Genomic DNA, 24,908 nt, shown 5'->3' with positions numbered 1-24,908 from the left:
CTCGTGAACTGCAAGTGCCCATCGCGCATGCGCACAAGCAGCCTGGAAGTGCCAATCGTGCATGCACGGTCGGCAAGCACTCTTCACACGTGCAGTCGCCGCTCGCCAGAACAAATCTGGGACAGAGCCCGAAAAAGTCGGGACAGAATCCCAAAAAACGGGATTTCTGGTCACCCTACTATTTGGTGAGCTCCTCAATTAGCTACTAACAAAAGGAGTTTGTAGTTTATATTCTGTTATGTTGTTGTTGTTTGTGCTTTACACACTTGGTCTTTTGGGCCTACATTTGCAAAGCTTATCTTAGGAACAAATGTAACATCACAATGTGAGTTCTTTTGGCACTGCTGGACTATGGTGGTAAACCATAATCCTTTCTCCATTCCATACTAGGCCAAAGTGTGATTTGATAACGTTCAGAGCCATTGTGTTTCTGTACCATTTCCAGTTACTGTGAAATAGGAACTAGAGGGGGGGTATTTATATCCCCTAAACAGTCTGAAAACATTGCTTTATGGCTAATGGTGATTTTCTTCCTTTTTCTAGCATATTGCTTGATGAAGAGGGACACATCAAGTTAACCGGTGTGTACAAAATGTTTTTTATTTAAAAGCAAAAAAAGATGGGAAAGTTAAAAAAAAAAAAAATAAAGTGGACAAATGATAGAGGACAGAAGCTGGCCCTCTAAACTATAGATTGATTTGTCAAAACTTTTGTTCCAGATTTTGGTCTCAGTAAAGAGTCTATTGACCATGAAAAGAAGGCATATTCCTTCTGTGGCACAGTGGAATACATGGCTCCGGAGGTAGTAAATCGCCGGGGCCACACGCAGAGCGCAGACTGGTGGTCTTTTGGTGTTCTTATGGTAAGCTTCCTGATTAACAATTAAAAACATTGTGTTATCATGTCATTCTTGTTCACTTGAACCAGTACAACTGTATTTCACCTATCGTCCATTTCAGAAAGTAGGCAAGCTTGTCTTTGTGTTTATTTGTAAGTGCCGGAGTCTTCATTTTTCTGTTTATCAGTATCATTTTGCCAATTCTGCTAAGAAGTAAATCTGACTCTCTTAAAGAAGAACTCCTGGGGACAAGCTTTTTTTTTTTTTTTTAATAGGTTTGAAGCAGGGGGTCTCCGGAGCTGCACCGCGTTGATTTTAGCTCTGGGGATCCCCTGCTTCCTGAGATACTTGCCTCTGAAGGGGGTGCCAGTATCTCTGCGCAGTTTAAAAGTCCTGCAAGGGATGATGTCATGGCTTCCTATTGGCCAGCGAGACATTTAAAGCTGCCATTCCCCAGCGGTGCCTCTTTAAGAATAACTGCTGTTGTGCTTTAGTGTGCCACATCGAAAACAAGGGAAATAATTGCAGACAGGCTCCTGAAGGCAGTAGTGGCAGGAGCAGATTACACAGACGTGGTGAATATTACATTTATTAAACAGACCGTGAGTTGGTAAAAGAAGCCAAGAAAAGGGTTTAGTTAACTAATATAAAGGAATAATTTGCTTCTCCTATTAACACTGCTCTAGCAGCACGCAGTTCCTTAGTCATTCTGTGTTCATTATTATTATACCTGCAGGTGTCTGCCATCTGCTTTTGGTGCGAATACTAATCATACACGCTGGCTTTTTCTATCCAGTAACTGTGTAATGGCTCCACTTGGCAAACCTAGAAATAAACTTAACACACATTTAATCTTTTTAATGTGTACAATTTTATTTTTTTATCAAGATAAATCATTTAAACTGTTTTATGCAGTATTTTTATAGCTCATTCCAAAACCTGACGTTGCATAAACTGAAATTGTCCGTGTCCTTCAGCAAATTGATGTATAAATCCTTTCCGATGACAAAATGTACAAATTGCTCTTATTTTATCTAGGTTATTACCGTTTTGTTTTTTTTCCCCCCAATAAAGTCCATTTCTATAACTTTTGGGGTAGAATAAAATCTGCATGTTTTCAAGATGAACTGTCTTTTTCGCATGGCCTTTTTGTGATTAGATTAGTAATAATTTTATAGGCAAGTCCCGGAAGTTGGCATGTACATTTTACCCCGAGCTAGAAAATGATTTTTGTAAGAACAAGTGGAGAATTTACAGGATAAATATTACAGGTGGTTGTAACTCCATTTTATTTTTATCCAAATGGCCCACTGCCGAGGATTTTTTATTTTTTTTTTTTATTTTTTTTAAATATCATTATTTGTGGTTTAATATGCTTGTACATCCTAATTTCAGTGTCTCGAAGATAAAAGTAGCTGATTGAGTTCCTGTTTAAAATGCAGAGTGGTTGATATAAATTACGATACAATATTTATCGGTGTTAACAGCAGCAAAGTTGTTTCAGACAGTGATGCATTGGACACTGAAAACATTGTTCTACTGTAGCACAACATATAGGTCTATACCTGAAAACTGTTCAGTTTTTAAATCTCTTAAAACATGGGTGGCCAACTCCAGTCCTCAATGGCCACGAACAGGTCAAGTTTTCAGGATATCCCTGGTTCAGCACAGGTGGCTGTCTTTGACTGAGCCACCTGTGCTGAAGGAAAGAGAGCCTTAAAACCTGACCTGTTAGTGGCACATGAGGACTGGTGTTCGCTACCCCTGTCTTACAAGATAACTGTGTGGAAGTGAGTGCAGGTGACTGATTTATTTTATTCTCTCCCCAGTTTGAAATGCTAACTGGTACCTTACCCTTCCAAGGAAAAGACCGAAAAGAAACCATGACCATGATTCTCAAGTGAGAGCAATTACGTTTTACAAGCAGATAGCGAATACTTTTTTTTTGTGCAGAAATAATCTGGCTTAAAGCAGCAGTTTCTCCCCCACCCCCTTATTTTGAACTGCACTATTTTCAGCTCAGAAGACCCCCTGGTCCCCAAAATGCATACTGGCAAAGCTAGCGCCGGTACTTCCTGGTTGTTTAAATACCAGTGTCACACAGGCCAAAAGAAAGCCGCTATGGAAGAGGTCACTGTTTCCTATTGACCCACGTAATGCGCGAGATTTAGATTTCCACTTTGTATGTGTCTTTTATTTATATATAGCGCCATCAATTCACATAGCGCTTCACAGTAGTAATACACATGACAATCATATAAATACCAAATAATACAAATAACAGATCATGGAAATAAGTGCTTCAGACATAGAGCTGAAGAGCTTACAATTTAATTGGTAGGAGGAACATACAGATAAGATACAGTAGGAGGGCATACTGGTAAGTGCGTCTGCATGGGGCCAAGTTTTATGCATCAGGTGTATAGTATTAGCCACGGAGCTACTCGTATGCTTCATTAAGCAGATGTGTTTTAAGGTGGGTCTTAAAGGTGGATAGAGAGAGTGCTAGTCTGGTATTGAGGGGAAGGGCATTCCAGAGGTGTGGGGCAGTCAGTGAGAAAGGTTTAAGGGCTTTGGATACAAAGGGGGTAGAGAGAAGACATCCTTGAGCAGAACGCAAGAGTCGGGATGGTGCGTAGCGAGAAATTTAGCTGAGATGTAAGGAGGGGCAGAAAAGTGTAAAGCTTTAAAAGTGAGGAGGAGAATTGAATTCGTTATACAGGATTTGATAGGAAGCCAGGAGAGGGATTTCAGCAGTGGAGGCCCCAAGACAGATTTAGGAAAGAGTAGCGTGATTCTGGCAGCAGCGTTTAGGATAGATTGTAGGGGAGACAGGTGAGAAGCAGGATGTCCGGACAGCAGGAGGTTACAGTAATTGAGACGGGAGAGAATGAGAGCCTGAGTCAGAGTTTTAGCAGTCGAGCAAAAGAGGAAAGGGCTTATTTTTGTGATATTGCGGAGGAAAAAGCGACAGGTTTTAGATACGTTTTGAATGTAATAGATGAATAAAGTGTAACTCCTAGGCATTGTGCATGCGCTACTGGGTGTATGACTGAACTTCCAACAGTAATGTGGAAGAAGGTAGTGGGGCTAGGTTTGGGAAGAAGTATGAGGAGCTCTGTTTTTGTCATGCTAAGTTTGTCGGGGGAGGGCCATCCAGGATGATATCGCGGAGAGTCATTCAGAAACTTTGGTTTGTACAGCAGGTGTAAGGTCAGGGGTTTAAAAGTAAGCATAGAGGTGATATTTGAACCCAAGAGATGTGATTAGGTCACCGAGTGATTGTGTACAAAGAAAAGAGGAGAGGTCCCAGGACAGAGCCCTGGGGTACCCCCACTTAGAGGTCAATGGAGGAGGAGGTGTTTGAAGAAGAGACCTGAAAGTACGATGGGAGAGGTAGGATGAGATCCAGGATAGAGCTTTGTTACGAGTACCAAGAGTATGGCGAATGTGAAGGAGGGTGGTCTACCACATCAAATGCTGCAGAGAGGTCAAGTAATATGAGCAGAGTGTAATGACCTCTGTCTTTGACAGCATGCAGGTCATTGGTTATTTTAGTGAGGGCTGTTTTGGTCGAGGGAGCAGTATGGAAGCCAGATTGTAGAGGGTCTAGGAGAGAATAGCTGTTGAGAAAATGGAGCAAGCGAGAGAATACAAGGTGTTCAAGGAGTTTAGAGGCAAAAGGCAGGAGGGAGACCGGCTGATAGTTGGAAAGACGGGTAGGGTCAGGCTTGCTGTTTTTGAGTTATGGTATGACTTGTTTGAAGGAGGCGGGAAAGGCACCAGAGTAGAGGAAGGAGTTAAAAATGTTTGTGAGCGTAGGGATTATAGTAGGTGCAAGAGGTTTTAGGAGATGGGAGGGAATGGGGTCAAGAGGGCAAGTGGTAGAGGGAGAAGAGGCGATCAACAGTGACACATCCTCCTCTGAGACAGTGGAAAAAGAGTCAAGGAAGGCAGGAGGAGAGTTAGGAAGAGGTGTAGGATGGGAGGAAGAAACAGAGGGGATGTCCTGATTTATGGATTCCACCTTTTCCTTGAAATAGTAAGCAAAGTCCTGAGGTGAGATGGAGGAGGAAGAAGAGGCAGCTGAGGATGGTCGGAGTAGATTGTCAAAGACAGAGAAGAGTCGGCGTGGGTTAGACTTGTGCGTGTTGATTAGTTGAGAAAAGTAGTTTTGTTTAGCCTGAGTATAACGAAAAAAGTGACAGAGGTCACTAAAGTCCCCTATTGGTTGCACTCAAGGCAGAAACAAATTACATAACTAAAAGATATAAATATCCTCAGTATGGGCTTAAAGTCCCAGATGGAATGAAATAAATGCTAGAGGATTTTAATATTGGATGTCATTGTTATACTTTAGGCCACTATACTTTAGGCCACTAGATATTCTCTGTGGACATACTGTATATGGTCCTTTTATGGATTATGTTTATTTTCTTTCAGACATTAGTCTTTCAGTGGATATTGTATCCTCTAGCATTTATTTCATTCCATCTGGGACTTTAAGTCCATACTGAGGATATTTATATATTTTAGTTATGTAATTTGTTTCTGCCTTGAGTGCAACCAATAGGGGACTTTAGTGACCTCTGTCACTTTTTTTTGTTATATTATTGCCCTTTCCCCGTGCACCAGGCATTCTATACATTATTTTGATATTATGGTTTGAGTGACGTCCCATTCTCTTGTTGTTTAGCCTGAGAGCAGAGTTGAAACAGGATAGCATAAATTTGTAGTGGAGGAAGTCTGCGAGAGTGCGAGATTTCCTCCGGAGGCTTTTAGAGGAAAGAGTGCCGGAACGCAGCATGCGTGTGAGAATTTAGCCAGGTTCTAGGGTTAGAAGGGCGAGAATGGCAGAGAGAAAGCGGGGCATGTAGATCAAGAGAGGAGTATAGGGCAAAGTTGTAGTTCTTGAACAGGTTGTCGGGTCTGGAGTAGGGCTGAGGGAGGAGCTTAAAGTGGAAACAAAAGCTGGTACGTTAATAGAGTGCAGGTCTCTGCAAAAGTGAGGGGTAGATGGGGTTGGAGAAGCGAGAGAGAAAATGAGATGAGATGATGGACAGAGGAAGGGGGGAAATGGAGAAATCCGAGAGAGAACAGTTTAGTGAAGACCAGGTCTAGGTAGTGGCCATCCTTGTGGCTGGCTGCAGTCCACTGTTGAAGGCCAAAAGAAGAGGTTAGAGATAGAAAGCGGGAGGCCCAAGGGAGAGAGGGGTCATCAATGTGGCAGTTGAAGTCCCCAAGGAGAAGAACAGGGGAGTCTGAGGAGAGAAAAGAGAGCCAGGATTCAAAGTGAGAGAGAGAGGCAGAAGGGGAATGAGTAGAGGTAGGTGGGCGATAGATGACCGCCACGTGGACAGTGAGAGGGGAGAAAATCTGGACAGTGTGAGCCTCAAAGGAGGGGAAAACAAGAGAGGGTGGAATAGCAACGGTTCGGTAATGGCAGAGAGAGGAGCCCCACGCTTCCACCCCTGCTATCAGGGCGAGGCGTGTGGGAGAAAGAGGGCAGCTTCCAGAGCAGAGTCAGACTGAGTGAGCCAAGTCTCAGTTATAGCAAAGAGAAGCAGGGAGTGAGAGAAAAAGAAGTCATGCACAGTAAGGCACTTGTTAGAAAGGGAGCGTGCATTCCAAAGGGCACGGGAGAATGGGATAGAGGAGGGAGGGTGACGGGATGGGTATGAGGTTAGAGGGGTTGACACTTTGTTTCCCTGGTCAGGGCAGTACTAACGTTTACATGTCTATCTCGGGAACCATAAGGTCCCCAGAGCTGAAATAAATGCGGTCCAGCTCCAGACACCCCCTACTTCCCACCTATGTAAAAGAATGGGAGATGGAGACAGGGAAAACTGCTTCCATAAAGTAGGACGATTCAAATGTAAGACTTTCAGATTGCTCTCAAATACCACATTTATCAAAATTCAGATCACAAATAGCATCGTGAATTCGTGTGGGTGCTGCCTCAACAGTGCTAAAGTGTTGTACCCACCAGAAACAAAAGTATTCCCAACATTTTTATAGTAAACATTGGAATGTGGAAGAAGTGTTAAGTAAAGATGATCTGCATTGAATGCAGCATTATAGTATCCCTGCTTCCATTCATCAATGCGTACAGCCATATCCTATATATGGATAAAACCCTAATAAACAATTGCAAGACTAATAAGTGAATGAGTGAAATTTGCCTGAGTCCTAGGGAGCAAGTTATTTTTCCAGATCGTAAAGTACTAGCATTGGTGTTCGAGCTTTATTCTCCCATACCAAAGCCAGTGGTATTACCACTAAGCCACTCTTCTGTTCTGGAGAATCCTACCTCAAATGTAATCATTGGATGTCTGTTTTCTTTTCTAACAAGTTTTTGTGTTCATATTTAGAGCCAAGCTTGGGATGCCTCAGTTTCTAACTCCAGAGGCCCAGAGTCTCCTTCGCATGCTGTTCAAAAGAAACCCTACTAACAGATTAGGTGAGCTAAATCATGAAAATGTATTTCAACTGCACAAATAGCTTGCCACCTAAAGGATTATTTTAACTTTGTGTTGCATGTTCCCTCAGCACGGAAGGTATTCAACAAAATGATTGAATACAATTTAAGACCATTAATATGTGCAGTAAAATTAGGGTGTGAGAAATACAATTTGTTCCTGTACATTGTTCATGTGAAAAAGAAACTATACAAAAATAAAAAATACATATTTTCACAGGAGCTGGACCAGATGGTGTAGAAGAAATTAAGAGACACCCTTTTTTCTCAACAATAGATTGGAATGTGAGTAACTATCTTCTTGCGATCCCTAATCTAATTTCCCTCAAGATAACAAAAATAAACTACAAAAGGGCTTGACCCTTCAGAGAACAATAACTCTTGGGGAAGGGAGGGGGGGGGGGGTTGTGTTGGGGAGGGTGGTTGTATATAATAAAGGTGGAAGGAGGCACTCCAGGACTTTAAATAAATAAAAAATAGTTTATTGCAACGCTATCGATATTTCGACTCCTACAGGAGCTCTTCTCAATACTCTGTTAATTACACTGACACCTATGATTCTCATTGCTTACCTTAGAGGTTTTTTACTCAGTATTTCTGATTGAGTGTATTTTGTAGGCGGTTCTAGGGGGCTGGAGGGGTTCTCTGTTTTTAAGCTGTCTTTTTAACTTGTATTGAAATAAAGTGATCTATATTTTGTAGTAACCAGAGTGCTTGTTTCGGATCTTTTTTTCTTATATATATTTTTCATGTGTTGCCCTACAGCACTGCTAGGAGTTTTATAGCGTATTCATACTTGCTTTATTTTTTTGGTCACCATTATTTAGGTGTCTGCTGCGTGTGCGAGTGTGCGTATTTTTCCTAGAACATAAGTGCAAGAGTAAATGGGTACTCGCAATACAAAGCTTTAAAAAGTGCATTGGTATAGTCCTGTGTCAGATGGTATCGCGAAACGGCTTCTTCGTTCATTTTGAGGGTAGTAAGGTACCTTCGTTTTTAATAGTCCCACATTGGAAAATGTAATTAAATGATTGGTCTGATGGTGTTTCACCAATTGTATATGTAACCAACCACTGGGGTTGTATCTTGCACATGTTAAACACTACCATAAGACCAATCCATTTAATTATATTTACCACGGTGGGACTATAAAAGGAATGCACCTTAAGACCCTGAAGCAGCCGTTTATACCTTGAGAAAGGAGTGCAGGTTCCAAAACGCGTTGTATTGCCATGACAACAGTTTGTTTGCTGGTTGCGTCTGTGTCCAGCTCCCCGTGACATCATGAAGCTTGCGCCACTCGAGCGCCGAACCAAGAGGCAGGAGACGCCAGTGAGGTAACTGAAAGAGGTCTGCAGCTGTGCTATCCACAAACGAGGAAGTCGTGTCCCGACACCACCTGATAAAGGACTATACCAATGCACCTTTTAAAGCTTTGTATTGAGTACCCATTTACTCCATTTATACTTATTACCAATTAAAGCCACCTGCACCATGAATATGGTCTCTCTTGCACTTATGTTCTACAAGGTATGTTGTGAAGAAGCGGAGAAAGGACCGTTTACATTTAAAGCTGCAACTAGGACTACTATCCAACCAGGGCACGGTCTAATTACCACTGCTGTGGGGACTCGACTGTGCATATGCTTGCATTTATACTGCCACTACTGTGCATTTTCTTCTAACAACAACATTATATATATATATATATATATATATATATACACACGTGTGTGTGTGTGTGTGTGTGTGTGTGTGTGTGTGTGTGTGTGTGTGTGTGTGTGTGTGTGTGTGTGTATATATATATATATATATATATATATATAGTTGTTGTTGTTAGAAGAAAATGTGTGTATATATATATATATATATATATATATATATATATTTATATATTATAATATTCCAGGTTTTGTTTGTTTTTTCATGTAGAAATTATTTAGGAGAGAAATTCAGCCACCTTTCAAACCAGCTACTGGTGGGCCAGAAGACACATTTTATTTCGATCCTGAATTCACAGCGAAAACACCAAAAGGTAAGCCATATTATTATTCTTCAAGCAACTTGTTTGAGTACAATATAGTTATATACAGATATATCGCATCTGTATGCAGCTTACATGTTTCAGTAGTAAATGAAGCCACCGTTGTACAGCAAGCAGTGCAACCCTGTGTACCCATCCAAAAAGAAAAAAAGGATTTAGTGAAAACTGTTAATAGCTTCCTTGTGGCTGTATATCCGCAGACTCTCCTGGTATACCTGCAAGTGCCAACGCACATCAGCTCTTCCGAGGTTTTAGCTTTGTGGCAATAGCCTCTGAGGAGGAAAACCAGGCCATGCAAACAGTCGGGGTTCATGGCATTGTTCCGGTAAGTTTATGTACTGTTCCATGATTGTGACCCTGTAATTCGGTGACAGATTACTTTCTTACATTTCTCTTGGTGTTTGGAAATGTGTAGTGTAAGGTCTTAATGCTTTGGAGCATGAAATACAGCAGCAGTAATATATTAAGAAAAACCATCTATAAATATAGAATACCGAATAGTCCAGCACTCCCTATATAAAGAAATCAGATCACTGGTATAGAACCAAAAAGGTAAAATTTAATATATGCACAAATTAATCAAAAAAGCATACAATGCCACACAAAGAAAACTATAATAACATAAAGGTAGTACCATATACGGGGTGTGTGGGGAAAAAAAGTGGAACACAAAAAGGGGGGAGGGGGCACAACAACAAAAAGGTGGGTATATATATATACCCCTTCGTCAGGCCCGTTCCCCTTCGTCCCAAAAGGGACAGAAGGGTACTTCCCAGAACCCACAAGAACACAAACATGCCCCAAATAAGAAGAAATAAACCCTCCACTAATTCTGATAGCTACAATGTGTAAGTCTAAATGAATAAGTTAAGACAAATATATCCTCCACTATTTTTGTGTTGTATACTAGAAAGAGATAAATGTAGCAAAATAAATGCAATATGTAAACATAAGGATCACAGACAGGATGCAGATCAGAACGCGCCTGCTCCTCACTCACCCTTCTGAGTGAGGAGCAGACGCGTTCTGATTATTGTGCAGAGAACCTTGTGGTTTGATTTACTCTACCTACCTCTTATGACTTTTGAACGCTTAGTACTGCATCCTGTCTTTGATTCTTATGGTTACACGCTCTCTCTCACGCTCGCTCTCTCGCGCTCGCTTTCTCTCTCACGCGCTCGCTTTCTCTCTCACGCGCTCGCTCTCTCTCACACGTTCGCGCGCGGTCGCGCTCTCGCACGGTCGCGGTCGCGCTCTCTCTCGCGCGGTCGCACTGTCGCGCTCTCTCGAACGGTCGCGCTCTCTCTCTCTCTTGCACGGTCGCGCTCTCTCTCTCTCTTGCACGGTCGCGCTCTCTCTCACTCGCACGGTCGCGCTCTCTCTCTCTCGCACGGTCGCGCTCTCTCTCTCTCTCGCACGGTCGCGCTCTCTCTCTCGCACGGTCGCGCTCTCTCTCTCGCACGGTCGCGCTCTCTCTCTCGCACGGTCGCGCTCTCTCTCTCGCACGGTCGCGCTCTCTCTCTCGCACGGTCGCGCTCTCTCTCTCGCACGGTCGCGCTCTCTCTCTCGCACGGTCGCGCTCTCTCTCTCGCACGGTCGCGCTCTCTCTCTCGCACGGTCGCGCTCTCTCTCTCGCACGGTCGCGCTCTCTCTCTCGCGCACGGTCGCGCTCTCTCTCTCGCGCACGGTCGCGCTCTCTCTCTCGCGCACGGTCGCGCGCTCTCTCTCTCTCTCGCACGGTCGCGCTCTCTCTCTCTCACGCGCTCACTCCATACACACACTGGTATATACACACCACGTTTTCTTTCTGCAACATTCACTTACCATTTTCCTCTTAAAAGAATCCTAAACTGGTCTGATATACAAATATTTAATCATTTTTCACTCTATATTTAACCCCATTGCTATTTGCTTTATACATTATAACAAATTAAAAATACGGAGGTTCTTGGATTCTCAATTAAATTAGTCAGTTCTCCTCAATTTTAGACTATAATTAGATTTTTTTTCTATTTGTTTTTTTCTTTAGAATGAGCTTGGGTTCTTCTGTTTTAATTTAGACTTGAGATTGTAAAACATGGATGTCCGTTTTATTTTAGATAAAATAAAAAATGTCTTTCTGAACAGATGATTAAAGGGGTTAAATATTGTGGAAACTAAACAAATGTCTGATCAATGCCAACTTTATTCCAGCTTCACAGAAACAGCATCCAGTTCACTGACGGCTATGATCTAAAGGAAGATATTGGGGTGGGCTCCTATTCCATCTGCAAAAGATGTATTCACAAGGGTACAAACATGGAGTATGCAGTGAAGGTATGAATTGATGTGTTGAAGTGGTGAGGCAAAGATAACTGGTGATAAAAGCACCAAACAGCGACTACTTTCCCCAATTGTGACTCAGTAAGTGGCACTGATTTTGTAATGCTTTTCATATTCAGCAGTTCCCTGATCATTTATCAGCCTGTTCAGCCCATTGGTGATGCTGAGCTGGCATTTCCCAGTCTGCGGTCGCCTTTATGGATAGTCTATTTATTTTTTTGCTTTTTTTGTAATTAAAAACCCTCCTCAATTTTGCACACATACAATTTCTGCTGATTTCCTGCTCATTAGAAGTCACACACACTTTAGTGTACATACCTCTAGTAACATGTACAGTATGAATTTCACTAGCTGCATGAGCTACGTTAACTGTGATTACCACAACTGTATACAGTATTACCGATTTTTGGCATTATATATGTTTAACACTATGTAGATTTTGGTTAGTCAACTTTCATTCAGTCAAAGAATTGCTATGTAATAATAGCAACTACATTTTTTTTTTTTTGTATGAATACTTAGTCTGTTCACAACTTTATTTTTACATTTTTATTGGTTAGGCTTCAGTGCCCTATGAAACATGTTATATTTGCACTTTCAACTCATAGCCTACTTTGCGTTTGAGATGTTTTTACCAGTGGTAAATATGGAAGGATTTATACAATGGCAATAATTCAATCTGAAATCCCAACACTCCAAATCCTGGACTTTTACTTATTAACACCAGAACATGTCTGTTCCAATAAGTATTTTGTGTTGTCAGTCAGTAAAAATGTATCCACATTTCCATATTTCAAATTCCGTAACAGTATTTAATTTAATAAAATTATAAACTATGAAACGCTGATATTGCATACACTTGTATAAAGTCGTTGTATAATTTGCTGCCCAAATATTTTTATATTGGAACTATTTGGAATTTATATATTTCTTGTAACACTCAACATTCTTCTTTTTGTAGATAATTGACAAGAGTAAGAGAGATCCAACTGAGGAGATCGAAATTTTGTTACGTTATGGACAGCATCCCAATATTATCACATTAAAAGATGTAAGTCAAATGGTGACCTTTTGCATAAACCCCTTGCATGCCAGCGGGGACCGCAACGCATTGCTATTCTTTCCTAGCCCCGTTTCTGGCTCTCAAGGGGTTAAACTCGATTACCAGTTTAAGGGCATAACTTCAATTGCATCAGATTCCTTGAGCCCTTTTCTGATAACTGTTAAACTTGACTGCTCAGCTAATTGTTATATATATTTAAGACTTTTTGACTGCCTTTCCTATACTAAAAGTCACTTTCATCCCGCAGTGTCGTCACTTAATCAGAGTAGATCTTATTGTTCAAAATATGGGGTATTCAGTTCAATACCCAGTATAAAGGGCACATTACATGAGATGTGAATAAATCAAGGCCCAAAGTTACTAAATAATTCTGGACATTACCGAACCTTACATTCCATTAACTTGAATTGCATTTAAGATTTAGTCCTGTTTACTAACTTTGGGTCTAACTGTATGTACTGTATATTATATATAACATATATACTATATAATCTTTTGTAAGCATGCTATCATATTAGTTGTAGTCAAAAGTTGGTGTCTGTTCTGAGAATACTGTATTTTTCTTTTCTTATTTTTACTACAAATTAAGATGTGATTTTGAGCACTCTTAGCGATCCAGGGTGTATTTGTTGCCATGAGTTTAAGACTGCTTTTAATTTTGCAGGTATATGATGATGGAAAGTATGTATACCTAGTAACAGAACTTATGAAAGGAGGAGAACTATTAGACAAAATACTTCGACAAAAGTTCTTCTCTGAGCGAGAGGCTAGCGCTGTGCTGCACACGATAACTAGAACTGTTGAATACCTCCATTCCCAATGGGTGAGAAACTAATATTTTCAATTTATAATACACCTCAAGCAATGAATAAAAGACTGTTATTGTACAGGGCACTTTCGTGGTCACAAATGTCCGGTGGCTCTTTAAGGCACTTGGATGCCATCACGTCACATTCATAGATCCCTGTCACAACAGGTCCTATATTGTTGTTTTTTTCTCCTCTGATCTTCAGTGCTCAGTTCTTTACTCGTCGTCATAATAATTTAAGAAATAGAATATTGAAACTCTTCAATTTTTAGGATTCTCAAGACACCACTTAAGAACTGTCTTACATTACAATTGAATATTAATGTAAATGCAACAAAAGCCTTTGTTTAGGGTAAACTCTGTAAAAGGCATAACAGACTTGTGTTCTAACTTTATTAGAGCCATGGCAGGTAACAGTGGCATCTTATTTTGTTTAAAATAATGTTTTCAGACAACCAAGAGGTGTGACATTAGTGTGCTCTAAGCAGCCTAAATGCAGCATGTATATAAATTGAATTGCCACTTGGAAGAAATAACATTAATCCTGTAGCCAGTGCTCAGTCGGAAAAAAAAAACTTCACGCTACATAATGAGACGTATTAATTGTGGAAATTCCAAACATCATGGCCATGAAACAGACATGGTGTTTAGCATAATGAAGCTGTTGCACTTTTTGTCCCGTTATTGCATATTCCTTGAGTTACACCTAGCAGAATAGTTCACACGTGAATTGGCACAGATTTACATATTTAACACTGTTAACGTGCCGCTTTTAAAAATTCAGACATGCTAAATCTGTGATGCATAGCCATTCCTAAAGATACGTGTTTATATATAATCTCATACAGCTATCAGAATAGTTTTGTAGAATCCAGGTCTCAATGTGTGTTGAACAAAAGTGCAAACATCGGTTTAAGAATCTCCAACACAAATAGGTCTATGCCTATGGATGCCTAAATCCTTCTGCCACAAAGGAGGGTTTAAAAAAAAAAACAGAATCATTTTATTGCTCCCGACGGTTCCAAGAGGATACCGTACCCCTTTTACAATCATTTATATTCCATCATCTCTTCTACTAGATAAGACAGTAGCCACAGGAGTCTTCAGACTTCATTCTCATGAATACAAATTCTGCACGCTAACAAATGTCTCGGTGTTTGGCATCTGGACAGACATGACACATTTACAAATGAAATGGTTTTGTAATCTTTTTTCCTCTGACATTGTATCCAGACTAATGTCACGTCTGCATGCAGCGGCTTGTGTTTGATGCTGGTGTGTGCTTTTAGGTTGTGCACAGGGACCTAAAGCCCAGCAATATTCTTTACGTGGATGAGTCTGGAAATCCTGAGTCCATTCGAATTTGTGACTTCGGCTTCGCGAAGCAGCTCCGGGCGGAAAATGGTTTGCTGATGACTCCATGCTATACAGCTAATTTTGTCGCTCCTGAGGTATTCTCCCATCTATTTACAGTCTTGCCTCGACAATTGTGACACAGTGACATTTTTTTTTTTAAACCGCTGTCCGTGCTAAGGAAAATGATCAGTCTTCTGTTCTGCTAAATTCTTCTAATAAAGGGTCTGTGATATACTGTTTTTCTACGTCTAGCTTAGGCACTGTCTTGCATCCCTATTGTACTTCGATGTGGAATGTAATTGAGGTGTACTTGGCCTATTTCTTACCTCCCATCACTGCTTTTAGGGGAGTCTGTAGCATCTTAGAACATGCCTATAGTGCAATCTCATTTGTAAGTTATCTGCTTTTTGTTTGGTTGGCACTCATGTCTGTTACAACCACACACAATGGTGCCCTCCTTGTAATAAAGAATATAATTTATGTAGAAAAAGTTACAGTGCGTTGCGCAAATCCAGCAAAAGTCTGAGATTTGTTGACAATAAATTGGCACATAGTAGATTGTTTAAAATAATGCTACAGAAAATCAAGGAAGCTCTCCTATGATTTTGTATAATAGTATGGATTGTATCATTCATTGTTACAGGTTTTAAAACGCCAAGGCTACGATGCTGCATGTGATATCTGGAGTCTGGGTGTACTTCTTTATACTATGCTAACTGGGTGAGTTTACTTTATTTAAAGATGGTCTCTCCTCGGACCAAATTAAATCAAATGAAATTGCACAATAATCTTCTGAAGTTTGAAGCAGCCACAAGAACATGATTACACGATTAAAATCAACCGGCACAGATGTGCACGCGCTGTTTGCCAGGCTTTTCAGTGGGGGGCACGTACCAAAGTGACTCAATGGCAGTGACATTTAGGTGGTTAAATCTGACAATTTGGTTGTCTTTTTTTATTTATTTTTTATTTTTTTCTTCTTAAACAAAAATCAGACACATATGTAAATGTGTTTTAGATTTTAAACCTATTAAGCTGGAATTGATTGATAGGTGTTTGATTTCTTCCTACCAACTCCATTTTGTATGATTTCAGTGCGTGAAGCAGGACTTTGCAGAACCAAAGTTGTTGTCAACCTCACCCCACTTCCCTTATTTACCACTTTACAGGGTGGACGAACAGTAGAAAAGAAACCTTGATTGATATGTACCCCTTTTATTTGAGGTCCTAATTGAAAAAAAAAAAGATGTTTCTAATTTTCCAAAAAGACACAATGTTAGCATTTTAAGCATGGTTATATATGTTTAAGGAAGCCTGCTTAAGCTGCTTGCAACTTTCTGTGAGCTGTGTGAGATTACCTCTTAATAAATATTTAGCTCAATATTAAGAAACTGGATTATTGCCGCAGTAATGCAGATGTACACAAATTAAAAGCAAAAATAATCACTCGTGAAAATGTTTTCAGTAATATAATGTAAGTGAACATGTGAATTTATAAACTAACTTTGGTGGGAACTATAAAAAGGTTTTTCGCAAAAACTAATGCTCATTTCAGAGAAGAGGTTGTTGGAAAGTAAACTTCTATAAATAAAAAGCCCACATACACAAATTACGGCATGTGGTTTGGCTTAACATTGCGTTTTCCACGATCATGTAATCAGCATATCAAACCCACTGTACCTTCCCACATATAAGTCTATGGCCCTTATTCAATATTCTACCTTGAAGACCTCTTCCCCGTGCACCGCAACAACAGTCTCGCTGGATGCGGAACCACCGGTATCGTAGAAATAGACGCACTCCAGTGGTCTTCCAAACATCATCATACGTTTATTACAAAAGGATCCTTTTGTAATAAACGTATGATCTCTGGAAGACCACTGGAATGCGTCAATTTCTATTTCAAACAATGCCTTTAGGATCTATAAAATTTCTTTAGCATACTAAACATCAGAATGTTCATGTGATTTTAAAGGTGCCTTATTTTCATGTCATTTAACAGTGTTCTCTTTTCCATAAATTGCCGTTGCTATAAAGTAAAAGTAATGTAACACATTTACAGTACTTTTTTAGAGGTTTGTTTTATACAACTGATGTTAAATATGTCCAATTTAGGCCTGAAAGAATAACTTTGAAGGCAAATAGCAGAGGATATAATATATAGATATATTTATTATATAGATATATTATAGATAGATGGAGATATAGCGATATAATAATAACCCTGATGAATTGGCCCCCGTCGGGTCTATGTGTAATAGATGTAGCAAAGTAAGTTATAGCGCAGTTATGGGGTTTTTTTGTTGTTGTTTTTTTTGTTTTTTTACAAATTCCAGCACAAATAAATACACATAAATATGGTGCATAAGAATGTTTTGGTGTGTGCATAAATATCGTTCTCAGAATAGAAAACTACCACAGTATAAAAAGGAGAAATAAAGGTAATTTGAACATTTTCTTAGACTGGCTAAGTGGGACTGAACCTTTAAACCTAATAAGGGGTACACTCTAATTCTTTATGCCCCCATTCCTAAATTACCAATTTATAAATCATATTTACGTGCTACTAACAAGCGTATTCTCTTAATTGGCACAGGTATACCCCATTTGCAAATGGACCTGATGACACCCCTGAAGAAATATTGGCACGGATAGGAAGTGGAAAGTTCTCTTTAAGTGGTGGTTACTGGAATTCAGTCTCTGATATCGCCAAGGTTTGTTCAATTTTGTTGTTTACAATTCATTGCCTTCTGCCAGGTCTGTATTCTTATTAAACTGTTGTTTTATTTACAGCAGTCAACCTTAACCTACAGTATATGGGATGCTATAGAACCACATAAAGTTAATGGTATCTAAGTGTTTGTGATTGGGTGTCTCGCACGGTATTCAAAAATTGAGTGAAGCTTGGCCACAGTAGAAATTCCTTCCTATTTTCCCGGCGGGTATCCCGAACTAACTTCCTATTGGGTTGTCTAATAAACACACCGATAGATGGTTGAACGAAAAACTGTAAACTTTTGGTGTAGAATTTCCTTAGGAATGATTGTTCACAGTTACGATTTATAAATTAGGTTCAATTTGCATTTTAATGCTTAACCTATTTGAACATACACAAGAAGAGGTATTAGATGTGGGGCACTCAACAAAACTTCTATGACCTAGCCATACAAAATTATAACGAATACAGGAGGGCCCCACTAATACGGCGGGTTCCGTTCTGAGGACCCGCCGGAAAGTGAAGCCGGCGATTTACGTTAGGTGCGCATGCGCAGACCGGCAATGCGCCGTTGTGCGCATGCGCGGCAGAAGGAAACCCCCCCATGCCGCACATGCGCGACCCCTGGCCGGCCCGTTCCGCGCATGCGCAACCCCTGGATGGCCCGCTCTGCGCATGCGCGGACATGGCGGCCCCCTTCTCGGCACCGCCGTATCGGCGGATCGCCGAGAAGCGGAGCACTGCTGTATTACAGATTGCATGAATAATAGCCTTTGGACTTGGTCAGCAGGTTATCAAAGTTTCAAAATTTACACACATTTACTTTTCAACCCCTGACCTTACACCTGCTGTACAGACCAAAGTTTCTGAATGTCTCTCTGCTATATCATCCTGGATGGCCATCCGCCAACTTATACTTAACATTCAAAAACAGAGCTCCTCATACTTCCTCCCAAACCTGGCCTTACTGCCTCCTTCCACATTACTGTTGGAAGTTGTCATACACACAGTAGCGCCAGCACGATCCATAGGGGTCACACTCGACTCCTCTTTCACTTTCTCCTCTCACTTTCAAAACGTATCTAAAACCTGTCGCTTTTTCCTACGCAATATTACAAAGATACGCCCTTTCCTCTGTTGCTCGACTGCTAAAACTGACATAGGCCCTCATTCTCTCCCGTCTCGATTACTGTAACCTCCTGCTGTCCGGACTTCCTGCCGCTCACCTGTCTCCCCTACAATCTATCCTAAATGCTACTGCCAGAATCACTCTACTATTTCCTAAATCTGTCTCTGCTGAAATCTCTCCTGGCTTCCTATCAAATCCTGTATCTCGCATTCAATTCTCCTCACTTTTAAAGATTTACACTCTTCTGCCCCTCTTTACATCTCAGCCCTAATTTCTTGCTATACACCATCCCGACTCTTGCGTTCGGTTCAAGGATGTCTTCTCTCTACCCCCTTTGTACCCAAAGCCCTTTCCCACCTTAAACCTTTCTCACTGACTGCCCCACACCTCTGGAATGCCCTTCCCCTCAATACCCGACTAGCACCCTCTCTATCCACCTTTAAGACCCACCTTAAAACAAACCTGCTTAACGAAGCACATGAGTAGTTCCATGGCTAATACTATACACCTGATACATAAATCTTGGCCCCATGTAGACACACCAGTACGTCCTCCTACTGTCTGTCTCTACCAATTAGATTGTAAGCTCTTCAGAGCAGGGACTCCTTTTCCTAAATGTTACTTTTATGTCTCAAGCACTTATTCCCATGATCTGTTATTTGTATTATTTGGTATTTATGATTGTCACGTGTATTACTACTGTGAAGCGCTATGTGCATTAATGACACTATATAAATAAATACATATAGTGTTTAAAAATGTGCAAACAATGTGACTAAATCAGCAGCACAAATGTATGTATGTGTATATCTGTACATGGCGTACGGACTATTCAGTATTACTGTAATGAGTATCCCCACCCTACTCGGTATAACAATCATGCGAGTTATGTGTGCGTATTTATATCTCTGCATGACGTACAGACTATTACGGTAATGGGTATCCCCACCCTACTCGGTCAGTATAACATCATCTTATGAGTAATGTTAGTATGGTTCAAGGTCAGCCGTTCTTATGTAATCTCAAATGTTTATCCAATATTTATATATCCCGATGTCTGTAGCTTTCAAGTTGAAACTTAACTTAAACCAGTCCAAATTTGAAATAGAAGTATGAGATTGAATAATGGCCAGGGGTCATATGTTGTATTCTCACACAGGACTTGGTATCAAAGATGCTTCATGTTGATCCACATCAGAGATTAACTGCTGCCCAAGTACTAAAGCACCCCTGGATAGTACACTGTGACCAGCTGCCTCAATTCCAACTGAATAGACAGGATGCTCCACACTTAGTAAAGGTAAGGTGGTATGTTCTGGTGCAGACATAAATGTGCCTGCTACATCAACAAAGACTTGTGTATAGTGGCAACTGACTGCCTTTTGTCTGGAGCTTAAGTCTCTTCAGTTTGTTTGGTAGTAAGTGCGAAGTTAGTGTAAATAAGTAAGTTATTAACTCAAACTGCAGTCAAACTTAAACTGTAAAAATCTGGGTAATTGGTGTACCAAAATTGTATTTCTAACTAATAATTTGCATTATGTTAAGATGTTTGTGACAGACCAGCCAGTGCTGCATTACAGACTAATAGTATTTATAATTGAAGTGACATACAATCACTAATGCGCTGTAGTAAAAATTTAGCTTTGAAGTTTTTTTGTTTCCATTTATGCAATAATTGATATTTTTAGATTACAGTTTTGGTCATGAATGAGACTTCTAATACTTGATAGATTTCTCCAGCACCAATGAAAAGTATGAGGCTGTACACATGAATTGCTAAATGTCTCTCTTACTGGGCTGCTTTAGGTTTACATGGCATAATTAAGGGCTAAGCTACAACACAGGGTTATTAACTGTGTATTATATCACACTAGTAATTTTCTGGATGACGGTGGTGAAATGCCTTAATCAGGACTGGAGCATGGAGTCTTCCCCCAACTCCTCCCCTCAGGACCATAACCCTTCCAGTCCACCAGATATTGAATTGATTTAGTAAAAAAAAAAAAAAAAACATAAGTGCTACCTGTGCTAAATACAATTACCTAGTTAGAAAATAGAGCAAATATTTTTTTTGTTATAATCCTTGTTTCCTAGATTATAGTCCAGTTATAAGGAACTACGTCAAGTTCTTAAAAGGAAAATAATGTATAATTCAAATGTTATGCTTTACTGTGGTTGTTTTCTTTAGGCTACATAAACATATCCTCTCCATCTATCCTCTCAACAAATATGCAGAAAGCCTTATATGCCATAACTGTGTATGAAGCATATTAAACCTTGATGGTCACAAGAAGACTTTTTCACCCTTCATACTGTATAGTCTTTCATAAGATTTAGGTGTTGATTGTATATACTCTGCCTGAAACAGGAGTTTTTGTGCTGATTACTTTGGAGTATATAGAATCAGCCCATAGAGTATAATTTCTTAATCACAACCATTCTCTCTGTGTGCATGTAGGGAGCCATGGCAGCTACATACTCTGCTTTGAACCTCAATCCATTGTCTCCAGTGTTGGAACCAGTCGGTCGTTCCACTCTTGCTCAGCGGAGAGGTATCAAGAAAATTACCTCGACGGCCCTCTGAAATTGACTTCATATGTTAACAGAGCGCTAGAGCTTGAAGATCCACAGCACAATACCAAGCCAACAGAGATTGCACATATCAAAAAGACACTCCGGCAAGCACACATTCGCTGTCCCGGCCGGCTCATCGTCAATGCTGCTGCTTTTCTGTTCTCGCTTTAAATTGTTGATGGCAAGCCATCTACCTTACTGACGCTTCTGACCGTCTGTAAAATGGGAAGAAAAATAACCTGGTCCTCCAACCGGGGAGCAAGAAAAGGCTCTGAAAAGACGAACTCCTCCTCAGCATGAAGAATACACTGAAAAAAAACCTCTCTGCATTGAACAGCATTATTTTTAGAGGGAGAATTTCTTGTCCTCCAACGTAATCTGTGTTGTAGTTTAACTCTTCATTTTGAGCACTTGGGTAATTGTGTTCCTTTAAAATTGTGTACTTTGTGCCATTCAGCATTTATTTTATTTTTTTACTTTTTCAGTGCCACAATTGCAGGCACTTCTTTGATTTAAAATTGTTGCCTACCTATCTGTTGCTCTGTGATTTTTTTTTTTCCTCTGTGTTTTTATTATTGTTCATCACCTGCCTTGTCTTAGAATCTAAAAATGAGTCGAATATATATTCTGGGTCAGTGGTTGTCCTGTTAATAGTGATTTGCGTGGACAGCTCTGAAATAGCGTGATTGTTGAACTACTTATGAATGTAATACAGTCAAACGTTTAAACATGAGAAACAGTTTCTGCATGTGACCGGGAGTTGCGAGAGTAGCACGCAGCCTGCAGTTCATTAAGGATCAGCGCACTGCTCATGCAGCAGAGACGGGGTTCAATCTGCAATACTAGATCACACCATATACACTTTTCTGTTTGACCTTATTTCTCAGTCAGTTGGGTTTATGGTTCACTGCCCTTATGTGTCCAAAACTTTATTTTTTTATATTTTTACATGTATTTGGAGTAAATGATGTGCACCTTTTTATGTAGCTCAGCAATACCCACTTTTAAAACTATGCTACATTACATCCTTTTTTAGCTCCTGCACTATGTTCATACTTTGGGTGCACTATGGTGCAGATATTTTAGGATGATTTACAGGTAAACACGTTTACCTATTTCCTTGGAGATGGAATTGGCAAAGTAGCATGAGCTTTCTAAATGGGATATAAAGCAAGAATGGGTTAGAACACTGGGGTTGCATTAGGTGATCTATTGCCGCTCCCGTCTAAATTATTTCTAGATACATTATCTAGCACTGCTGCTTTAAGTAAACTAGATCTAAATCCAAAAAAGGTGGAGGTTCTTTGTTTTTGTTTTACTTATTGCTATTCTGAGTGAAATGGATTTTTTTCATTTATAGTATTTAAAACGTAAAATGTTTTTGAAATGGAGGCATCATACACATCCTTTGCTTTCTTACTCTTAATGGTATACCATTTCTAAGTCTGCTTTTTTAATAATCAGAAAAGCAAACGTTTAATGGGATGTCTTGATAAGCTTAGGTGGATAACGGATGAGTTTTCCCTTGTGAAAATGATGTACAGCTTTATCATGTAACCCTCATCCAAACGAAAAGGGAAAGTTGTAATCAAAGGGATGTAATTATTTAGCAATTATCTCTGGTGGGAGGGTCTGCTTTTTTTTTTTTTTTTTTTTTTTTTTTAAAGAAAAATCAGAGAATTATTTTTCTACAGTTATGTACAATCATTCTTTATACTAGTTTCTTAAGCATGGCATGTCTGTAAGTTTAAAATACTTGAAGTGTTACTATAAATTACCCTTTGTGCCCAGCATTAGGCATTTGGAAGATGCTCAATAATGCTTCCACCCATTTAAAAAGACATAAACACCATAGTACAATAAAAAATAATTTTTTTTTTTTTTTTTTTTTTAAACTTCCTACCTAGAAACGATTCTAACCTTAATACTAACATGTAATCAATATGATCAATCAAAAATGTTATCACTGCTTGTACCTTTCTCTTAACAGGTTTTGTAATCCGCGAAAGAAAAAGCAGACATTTATATAATAAACTTTCCAATATATACAAAAAATAAAGGTGTTTGTATTAGTATTTTAAAAATGCATGCTTGTTTTCCGTATTTATTATATTGGTGTTATCGGAGTAGACGTTTACAAATATGAACTACAGAGGCCCTCGTATTAAGAAACATTGCTATTTTAGACATATAAGAAAACGTAGTAAGGGAACGTTGTGGGTGGACCTTGAAGTGTGAAGTTTGGAAATGAATAGTCCTGGGATAGACTCTGACATAGTGCTGCCTAATTCTGCTTTGATCTTTAAATCGCAAACCCTATCACTGGAATCTGCTAATGGATAGTATCTGTTCTTTTACAAACTCTAGGGCTGTGAATTCTAATACAAGCTTACATAAAATACCTAAACATTCGTCTCAATCACCAGGAAGGAATCTTCATTCTGTTTCTCATGGAAGAAGCGCACCCTCAACAACTCAATTCAAAACTATACCCCAAACTGTTTTGGGAGTTTGTATATTTCATATCTCCATAAATCATAACAGTCCTTCTTCTGTTCATTAGTCATTTAAAAAATTAATAAAGTGCAAAAATGGACTCTAGAAACACGTGACGAGTACCCCTTACAAAAAGGTGTAAGGGTTTCTAATTTTTGCCAATGCTAATTCAGGAACGTGCAAACTTTTTTTGCGGCTTCCCCCCCTACCTTATTTCCTCCGTTGGCCGCCCCCCTCCTTACCTCATTTGACGCCACGGGGTCATGTGATGTCACGTGACCCGTGGCGTCATTTGACATCACGTTACCAGGGCAACTGACATCACATGACCACTGCGTCATTTGATGCGTTGCCATGGTCACGCGTCCTGAAGCCGGCTGAATCCCGGTAAGTACAGGTTGCAGAGGCCTCGCTTGGTCCCCCGGCATTTAATTTAAATGTCTTGGGTAAGAGTGCGAGACCTCTGCAACCGCCCGCACCCCCCAAAAAAAAAATCTTGCACCCCCCAGTTTGAACACAAAGATACGAAAAGAGCTTTTCCCACCAAGTGTGCTGCTTTATCAATGTAGAAAAATCAAATTGTAGTCTTTTTCTTTTTGTAAGAATAGGAATGTGTAGAAAAATGTAAAGGACTAAAATAAAAACAAAATAACCACTGTATGTCAGTAAATTAGAAAACTTACTATTGCCATCTAGTGGTTGGGAAACTAACCATGTATTTGCTGATCTGAGCCTCCTTGAATGAAAATTAGATCTGCTGGCAGTACAAAAAGTCATGTATTTTGGGTATGGGTGTTTTAGTGAAAGCTACCAAATAGGCAGAAGCAGCACTCATGTGGATGTTATGGAGGCAGTTACAGCGGTCTCTGCCTTGAATTCTGTTGGTCACACCACGCACGGCCCCATGACGATACGAGTGCTCATTCCATACCACCACTGAATTTGGTAAAATCGTGTGTGTGTGTGTGTGTGTGTGTGTGTGTGTGTGTGTGTGTGTGTGTATATATGTATATATGTATGTATATAGCAACTGTAGATATTCCTCTATATTCATTTGCATGTCTTAGACAGGTCTGCAACCCTG

General features: G+C 39.9%; 1 protein-coding gene across 2 annotated transcripts in view; it reads left to right on the top strand.

Moving 5' to 3' along the window:
- RPS6KA3 (ribosomal protein S6 kinase A3) overlaps positions 1-22,988 on the top strand; it is a 132,397-nt gene extending 109,409 nt beyond the window's left edge. For both annotated transcript variants that reach the window (XM_075594322.1, XM_075594323.1), the window contains 15 exons: positions 544-581; positions 720-862; positions 2,668-2,738; positions 7,210-7,298; positions 7,537-7,601; positions 9,249-9,351; positions 9,561-9,685; positions 11,554-11,676; positions 12,644-12,733; positions 13,410-13,568; positions 14,843-15,004; positions 15,553-15,629; positions 17,506-17,623; positions 19,914-20,054; positions 21,213-22,988. In XM_075594322.1, coding sequence (XP_075450437.1) covers positions 544-581; positions 720-862; positions 2,668-2,738; positions 7,210-7,298; positions 7,537-7,601; positions 9,249-9,351; positions 9,561-9,685; positions 11,554-11,676; positions 12,644-12,733; positions 13,410-13,568; positions 14,843-15,004; positions 15,553-15,629; positions 17,506-17,623; positions 19,914-20,054; positions 21,213-21,338 — 1,630 coding nt within the window. In that variant the 3' untranslated portion in view covers positions 21,339-22,988. The remainder of the gene's footprint in view (positions 1-543; positions 582-719; positions 863-2,667; positions 2,739-7,209; positions 7,299-7,536; positions 7,602-9,248; positions 9,352-9,560; positions 9,686-11,553; positions 11,677-12,643; positions 12,734-13,409; positions 13,569-14,842; positions 15,005-15,552; positions 15,630-17,505; positions 17,624-19,913; positions 20,055-21,212) is intronic.
- Positions 22,989-24,908: the final 1,920 nt, after the last annotated feature.

The sequence above is a fragment of the Ascaphus truei genome, chromosome 3 (assembly GCF_040206685.1).
Source record: "Ascaphus truei isolate aAscTru1 chromosome 3, aAscTru1.hap1, whole genome shotgun sequence".
NCBI lineage: Eukaryota > Metazoa > Chordata > Amphibia > Anura > Ascaphidae > Ascaphus > Ascaphus truei.
This window is presented reverse-complemented; position numbering and strand designations above follow the sequence as displayed.